Raw genomic sequence first — 9,017 nt, 5'->3', positions numbered from 1 at the left:
GAAGGAAGAAGGGGAGGGAGAGAGTTCAGGGAGGGAGAGAGGAAAGAAAGAAATGTTCATAAGTACCAATCATGAGCTAGGCATTTTGCCAAGTATTTTACAAATATTAACTCATTTTTTGTAGTTTAGTTTTTATTTCATAATCATAAACTTAACTTTTGTTGAGCTAGACTTGTGGAAGGAAAAGGGAAATGAAATCCAAAGAGAATTGTAGCAAGTGAGAGCACAAGGATTACAGGGTATAAGAGCAGGTGGAATTCAAGGGTGTTCTCTCCAGCTACAGAGGAATAGTTTGGTGGTTAAGACAAAAAAAAACAAAACAAAAAACTTATTAGATTTGTCCATAGTCAGCAATGGTGATCTTCTTGCAGGCCTTGCCATCCTGAGAAACCAAAATGCTCCATAGCTTCCACAATGTTCGTGCCTTCTTTCACTTGGCCAAAGACCACATGCTTACCATCCAACCAATCAGTCTTAGTAGTACAGATGAAAAACTGGGAGCCATTTGTGTTGGGTTCAGCATTTGCCATGGACAAGATGCCAGGGCCAGTATGCTTCAGGATGAAGTTCTCATCAGCAAATTTCTCCCCATAGATGGACTTGCCACCAGTGCCATTATGGCAAGTGAAGTCACCATCCTGGCACATAAACCCAGGAATGATTCTGTGAAAGCAGAATCCCTTGTATCCAAATCCCTTCTCTCCAGTGCTCAGAGCCTGGAAGTTTTCTGCTGTCTTTGTAAACTTGTCTGCAAAGAGCTCGAAAGGAACCCAGCCTAGGGACTCATTTTTGATGCAGATGTCAAAGTACACGTTGGGGTTGTCCATGGCCACAGATGGCTGAGATGGGCGTGACGGCGGAGGCAGAGGCGGTGGGGCTCAGTGTCCGGTGGACCGAACGAAGATGAGAACTCTCAGTGACAGCGTCTGCAAAGCCATATTAACTCATTTTAATTTTCCTAACAATTCTGGAATATAGGTCCTATAATTTCATCCCTGTTTTAAAATTAAGAAAACTGAGGGACAGGTTTAATGACTTATTCAGGATTACATTGATAGTGAGAGTCTGGGACTTGAATTCAGATCTTCTTGACTCAAGGCCCAGTTTTCTCTAATGTACTATCTCTGGACTAACAAATTAAGTCGATGAATAAATAACTTGATTATTTATACTTTTGTGTCAATTTCTTTAATCAACTTGACTATAGCTAAGATCAGCCTATTTGTTTTGGTGGCAGCTAAGTAGAACAGTGGATGGATTCCTTGCCCTAGAGACAAGAAAACCTGTGTTCAAATTTGGCTGCAGACACTTACTATCTGTGTGACCCTAAGCAAGTCATTTAGTGTTTTTCTGACTCAGTTTCCTCACATGTAAAAGTGGGATAATAAGAGCATGTAGCTCATGAAAATGTTCTAAGGATCAATGAGGTAACATAGAAGGCAGCTAGATGGCTCAGTGGATTGAGGGCCAGGACTGGAGATGGGAGGTTATGGACTTAAAGCTGTCCCCAGATTTCTAGCTATATGACCCTGGGCAAGTCACTTGGCCCTCATTGCCTAGTCCTTACTGCTTTTCTGCCTTTGAACCAAAACAAAGTACTGATTCTAAAATGGAAATAAAGGGTTTTGAAAAATGAAATAAGATCTTTCTTGAACCTTAAGTAGCTATATAAATACTTGCAATTATTGTTATTATTATGCAAAGATAATGTAGATAACAGGCATTAGAGGTAGGATTTGAACCTTCATTCTGGGACTCTAGAACCAGTGCTCTTACTACTATCCCACCTTTTCTATTTGAAGTCTCTCCCCAAACTCTCCCCAACCGTGTACACAGGTTTGTGGGCACAGCCTTCAAAAGCCCAGGGTCACCTCCAAGCCAGGATGATGCTTCAGAAGAGGACTTTAGTGGACTTTAAAATTAATGTAGTTCAAATTAATGAGGCTTATGAAGCCCCTTAAAAACACCTTTGCTGGGGACAGGATTCATGCCTGTATTATATAGTCTCACCAGATTATGATAAGCTTTTACTGCCTGTAGTTATTGCATCGGCAGACATGATTTAGTTAGAGAAAAGTCTGACTCCTCCATGATACTATACTTGGGGAGTGCATTTTAACATTGTTTCCCTTTTTTATAGAAAAAAAAAGAGAAGCTGTTTCCTTTCCAACAAATTGGGTATCAATTTGCAAATTATAATTTGCTGAAATATTGTAATGAACCATTTACTTTTTTACTGGCAACAACTACAGGGAAAAGAATATACTTTTGTGCTACCTTTTCCTTATAAGTAATCAATTTACTATGGAAACCCAGCTCTTTCTGGCAGTTCTTTCTCACAGATACAGTAGCGTAATGCTTTTAATTGAAATGTTAGGTAGGATTTAAATGGTTCTCAGATTGAGCTGAGACAAAGCCTCTCCCGAAAGGAAAATTCAACATTAAATAATACTCTGTACTATGTTTACTGAAAACAAGAAAGGGTAGAACAATTATGACAGAAGCATATGGAATGAATATTTTGGAAACTGTTTTGGTACCTAACCACCTGTTTAGGATAACAACAAAATCCTCCCAATGATCATCCCATCTACACTTGCAAGCCTAGGCACTGAACCAAGAATACATTTCATATGTGGTAGAGAGAGCTCATATGAGATGGAGGAAACTTGGAGGCTTTGCCATTAGTTAATTGTATGTCCCTGTGCAAGGCAAAGGATTACAAACCAAGAACTAGAGACAGAAAGACCTGCACTCACATCTAGCCTTGGACACTTACTAGCTGTGATCTTGAACAAGTCATTTAACTTTTTGCCTCAGTTTTCTCATCTATAAATTGGGGAAATGATTGCAGCTACTTGTCAGGGTTGTCATGAGGATAAAATAAGCAATTTGTAAAATGCTTAGCACAGTATCTGACATAGAGCAGTCTACTATATGCATGTATTTATAGATAGGAAGATAAATGGATAGATAGATAGATAGATAGATAGATAGATAGATAGATAGGAAGAAAGAAAGAAAGAAAGAAAGAAAGAAAGAAAGAAAGAAAGAAAGNAAAAGAAAGAAAGGAAGGAAGGAAGGAAGGAAGGAAGGAAGGAAGGAAGGAAGGAAGGAAGGATTTTTCTTTTTTTTTTTTTCAAAAGTAATAAAGTACAAGTGTATTTTCACATCCAACTCAACACTCTAATACAGTGTTGTTGTTTTTAATTTCTTCAAGATTCCACATGGGCTTCCTATGTATTTTTTTAATTTAAATATTTTAAAGGATTTTTCTTAATTGTAGGTTTGACGATGCTACCTTGCTACTTAATAAACTCCAGGGCTCCCTATCATCTTCAGGATCAAATATAAAATGCTCTTTGCATTCAGAGTCCTTCCTAACCTGGCCATCTCCTACCTTTTTAGTCTTCTTACACCTAACTTCCCAAGATGTTCTCTTCAAACCAGAGATACTAGCCTCTTTGCTGTTCCATGAAGAAGACATTTCATCTCTTTGTTTCTGTCATTTTCTTTTGCCATTTCCCATTCCTGGAATGCTCTCCTTCCCAAGTCTCAACTAAAATCTCACCTTCTATAGCCTTTCCCAACCTCTCTTAATTCTAGTGTCTTTCTTTTCCTATGGATGGCTTATTTGTATTTTGTTTTCTTGTTATCTCCCACATTAGATTGTGAGCTCCTTGGAGGATCACTTAGCACAGAACCTGGCACATGTTGTTCAGTTGTTCAGTTGTGTCTGACTCTACATGGCCCCATGGACCATAGCACACCAGGCCCTTCTATCCTCCACTCTGTCTTGAAGTCTGCTGAAGTTCATGTTCATTGTTTCCATGAAACTATCTCTCCATTTTAATCTCTGCAATTCCTTTTTCTTTCAGTTTTTTTCCAATATCTTTTCCATATCTGGCACATAGTAGGAGCTCAATAACTGGTAGCTGGCCAGCCAGTAAAATCCCTTTCTCCTCATTTTGCAGATAGGGCAGAAAGAGAAGGAAACAAACATTCATTATTTTGTTTAGTTGTTTTTAGTTATGTCTGACTCTTTGTGACCCCTTTTGGGATTTTCTTGGCAAAGATACAGAGATAGTTTGCCATTTCCTTCTGCTCATTTTATAGATGAGGAAACTGAGGCAAGCATTTATTAAATGCCTAATATATATCAGACTCTGTGTTAAGAATTTTACAGATCTTAACGTATTTGTTCTCATGAAAATCCTGTGAAGTAGGTGTTATTATTGTCCTCATTTTGAGGAAACTGAGGCAGATAGTGATTTCTCAGGTTCTCACAGCTACTAAATGTCCGAGACTGGTTTTTAACTTGGATCTGACTGATTCCAGGCCCAGGGCTCTATAAATTGTGTCATCTGGCTCCCTCATGAAGATGAGAAAATTCAGGCCTAGAGAGAAAAAAGTGACAAAACAGAGGCGGTAAATATCCAAGTGGGATTGGAACCCAGGTTGGTAAATAGTATGATGCAATGGAAAGAATGAAAGATGTGTGGCCAAAGCTTCTCTGCTTTTTATTACCTGTTGTGAACATGAGAAGTTCCCTGGGCTTCTTCTGTTCCTCATCTGTGAAATCATGGGTTATAGTAAGTTCTCTTCTATCTCTAGGTCCTATGAGCCTCCAACTTCAGAGCCAATAATTCTTTTAAGGTAATTTTCGGCCTTCCAAATCCTCTAATCTCTTAGTATAAATTTCCTCATTTATAACATGAAGACAAAAATAATTAATGCTGCCAGCCTCCCAGAGTTCTTGTACAGAAAGTCCTTTAAAGTTCCATATAACTGTGAGTTAGTATCATATCCAAGATATGGTTTTCGCGTTAGTCACATTATTTGTCTCAGTTTTCCCACTTACAAAATGGGTATAATCCATTCTGCCTCTTCTTTAGCAGGCAAAGATTATTTCATGTACAATGAATCAAATCCATTTCTTAAATTCCTTGAGAAAAATCACCCTATGAGGCACTGCCATCACTAAAATTAATAGCATCCCCAAATGCACTGCATTTTTAATGAAGTGCATCTTATCATGGAGCAGTAACATTTTAAATTAAAGTGTTGGCCACCAGCACATTTCTTTTCCAGCAATTAACTTTATCCTAGAAAGCCTTAATTCCTAGCCTTCTCAAATAAGCATAATTGCACACAATGTTAAAACAAATTATTAGATAAATTTCTGAATCAACACTAAACTACCAAAAAAAAAAGCAATCATATCAAATAGTGTTGTAGAAATAATGTCACACTGTTGGAATATTTATGCATTCCTTCTCTTCTCCCTTCCTCCCCTACTTATTAGGGGAAATAGATATAAGAAGAATCACAATCAGTGTTAGATTACATGACTTTTGCAGTGTCTTCCAACACTAAATCTAGGAATCCCATACGTGAGTGGTAAAAGAGGGGACTGGCCCTGTAGTTAGAGTGAGGGATGACAGATGAACAGATTTGGGTGTTCTCTGGTCCTCCAATATGGGGCTGAATTTTCTATGGACAATTTGCAAGAAAATATGATGCAAATATATGTATTGATCTTTAGCAGTGGAAAGAATTTCCAATCAGAAGACATCTATTGATTTAAGTTAATAACCCTTCTGTTTCCCCAAGGGCAGAGGCTTAGGAACAAAGATTTAGAGTTGGCAGACTAATATGTCTTTCTAAGATGAGGCCATTTAATTTAATACCCTCTCCCTCATTTTACAGGTTGAGGATTTTGAAACCCAAAAGCAATAAGCGATTTGCCTTAATATGTGCTATGGAGCAAAGCTGTGATTTGAACCCAGTTCCAGTAAATCTAACCATTTTTTTCCACTATACCATTCTTCTCCCCCCAAAAAGAAAAAGAAAAAGAAAAAGAAAAAGAAGGCAGACAGGTTATTACATGAAACCTCTTTCTCTTAGCTCATGGCCTAAGCCAGTGCAATTAAATAATAATTAGAGACTTTTATTAGCATTTTTGTTCCTCTGCCATCTTGATTTTCCCCTGTATCCCTCTGTTTTCTCTTTTCCAAAGAACTATCCCTTATAACAATGAATTTTTAGAGGAAGAAAAAAAGTTAGCAAAATTACTACAGAAAAAAAATGGATATTATGTACAATGTTCCATGCCCATGAACCCTCTCTTCCCCTCTTCCCTCTTCTGAAAAGCAAAAGGGGAAATTATTGGTTTTTATAGATTTATCTGGGGTGCAACTTGTTCATTATATTTTTGAAACTTACTTTTAATTGGTTTGTGGTGGTTGTTCTTTCCATTTACATCATTGTAGTTATTCTACATATTCTTAATTGTAAATATTTTCTCTTGGCTTGGCTTATCTCAGTTTGCATCAGTTCATATCTTTCCATCCTTCTCTCTATTTGGCATATCACTTATTTTTTATTTTATTTATTTTTGCAATCATTTATAGTAATAACGATTTACATTTAATTATTAACTTATTTAAATAATGAATAATTTTTCATCACAATTTACTTTTTTTACCCATAATTCAGTTGATAAGAATCTACTTTGTTTTTTTCTGTCACAAAAAAAAGTGCTGCTATATTTTGGGGTATAAGTGTATGCAGAGCCTTTTTTTTTTGTTGATGACCTCTGGGCACCTATGGGTTTTTTGTTTGTGTTTTTAATCATCAGTAGGTAATTTCAAAAGAAAGGGTGAATATGGGGTCTATTCTTGGAAGAGAGTAAAGTGGGTGGAGAAGTGTCTATTGGAGCACATCATAGTGGATATATTTTTTCCATTCTTCCAATTTTGTTTTCTGTTGTATTGAGGTTACCTCTTTAAAACAAGATTTCCACAGAAAAAGCAACATTTGAATGTCTTTCTAAGCAATTCAGGTAATTCAGATGAAGCAAATTCTTTTTACAAGCATTATCTAGAATAGATATTTATTTATTTGGAGAATTGTGGTACCTCAAATCACTGCAAATACTTTAAAGAGGGAGACCCATAATTTGACCCAAGACCTGGGTACTTGCACAAATAGTTTCAACATATATTAATAAGCCTTGATGGTTAAAAACAACAACAACAACAAAATAAAACACCGTCAAAATATTATGGTATATTCCATTATAAAGCAAAAAACTCCATTAAGTAGGAGATAGAAATATAGCCATATAGTTCTATTGTTTGGAAAATGCACATTCGTTAAAATGTGATTGATATATGTGATAATGAGATTAAACCTATCCTGCCCATTCTTAAATCTAATCACCAAAAGTGTTAACAACTCCACTTAACTCTCAAGTGGGGAGGTCTGTGACCCACCTGTGCAAGAATGGGTAATGAATCAGAATTGACTGATGGCTGCCCCCTAAGCAGTCCTAAGAAAAGTGTCTGTTATGATTGGACACTTAAACTAAGAGGAAGGCACAGGAAGTGACGAAAGAAATGGACTGGATGAATTGAAAGAACTTCCAGGGATCGTGCTCTTGGTTGTTGGCTACTCTCTTCTTCTTGTGGTGGGTGACTAGAACCTGGAGGAGCTCCAACCACCAGCTAAGACCTTGGACTAAGTGAGACTGCTGTTAACCTCTCCCTTGGAATTACACGTGGTGAGGGTAAAGACTAAATCTTCCTGGACTTCTCTAAAGGAACTCCCCTTACAAAAGAGATTCTGTGATTGGAGCTTCTGCTTCATTCATCTCTGTCCCTCCAGCCCTCCAGCCTTGGGCTCAAGGCTGAGCCTCCTCCAACTGAGGACCAATTAGATCTGCCTGAGTTAAACTAGGTGGGGCAGAGCAAATTACTTAGTGTTAGATTATTTATCCTATCCTATCCTCTCTCTTATTTCCTTCTTTTCTCTTCCTCTTTTCATTTGTAAATAAACTTCCATAAAAGTCATTTTGACTTGAAGTTATTCTTTAATTGGGGATTGATAATTATTCAATTCCCTGGTGAACAAACCTTTTAATATTTACCCAACCAAAACCCCTTGTTCACCCCATATATATATGTATATATATATATATATACATATATATGTTAGGGGACAATTTGGGCATAACTCAGAATTAGAATTTTGAGTTTATTTTTGTGTAATTTTATCCAGGAAAAACAGTAAGAACACAGAAAACTGTACTACCTCACAATAACTCGCAAGCTACAACCCTTTAGATACCTACTTCCACAAGCAAATTTCAGGAGTTAAAAAAAAATTAAGTACCATATTTATTGCAAATCTTCTGATGTGGTAGGGGTTATAGGTGGGAAAAGATTGGTCTTTACTCACACACTCCATGTTTCTCATCTTCAACTGTTGCAGAGACTGCCATCTCTCCATAGTTATTGATTTTGCCAACTTTTACCCCCATGTGAACATGGATGTAGGCCAAGCAGGAACCAGAAGTCATGGATGCCTCCATTATTTATTGTAGTAACTATGCATATCACAACCATTTAGCACATATAAAACTGCGCTACTCTTTTTATTAGATTCCTATCATTTTTTTTTTTTGTGTATCTGATGATGTTTTTTTGAGTATTGGGCTCTTAACCTTATTTTCCCATAGACGCTGTGGTGGTTCTTTTATTTTTCTCTGCGATTTTGTACAGCAAAGTGATCTTTAAGAATGCATAATAGCAAATTTGACAATATGGGTAAGAGAAGGTAATTTAAATTGCAAAAAATAGATCTCAATGCCTAGAACATACTTCTTGCCAGAAGAATGCTGAAGGCTCATTGCTTAGGAGATGCTGCTTTTCAGTACACCCATGCTGATGCATTGAAGAGACCTTGCTGATTCCTCTTAGAAACTAGAGGAAGAAGGATCTACTTCCTGATTTGACCCTAACAAGGAACTTTAGGATGGGTGTTCTAGACTTCAGATGTAATTCAGGAGAAATAATTCATAAGATAGTGCTGGCATGAGATAGATGCTCTTAACTGTCTCTCCTTCCTCTCTCTTGTTCTGGCACCTGTTTTCCAGACTACATAATGTCCCTCTGTAGGATTTCCACCCTTTTCCTTCCTTCCTTCCTTCTTTCCTTCCTTCCTTCCTTCCTTCC

General features: G+C 37.2%; 1 protein-coding gene across 1 annotated transcript; it reads right to left on the bottom strand.

The window, feature by feature from the left end:
• Positions 1 to 181: 181 nt before the first annotated feature.
• Positions 182 to 827, bottom strand: LOC123255834 (peptidyl-prolyl cis-trans isomerase A-like). The gene has a single exon (XM_044684564.1). The coding sequence runs from the start codon at positions 825 to 827 to the stop codon at positions 348 to 350; it is 480 nt and encodes a 159-aa protein (XP_044540499.1). The 3' UTR covers positions 182 to 347.
• Positions 828 to 9,017: the final 8,190 nt, after the last annotated feature.

This window comes from Gracilinanus agilis, unplaced genomic scaffold, assembly GCF_016433145.1.
Source record: "Gracilinanus agilis isolate LMUSP501 unplaced genomic scaffold, AgileGrace unplaced_scaffold52826, whole genome shotgun sequence".
In the NCBI taxonomy this organism is placed as follows: domain Eukaryota; kingdom Metazoa; phylum Chordata; class Mammalia; order Didelphimorphia; family Didelphidae; genus Gracilinanus; species Gracilinanus agilis.
This window is presented reverse-complemented; position numbering and strand designations above follow the sequence as displayed.

Coding starts and splice junctions, on each gene's coding strand:
- LOC123255834 (XM_044684564.1), bottom strand. CDS start 827: ATGGACAACCCCAACGTGTACTTTGACATCTGCATCAAAAATGAGTCC.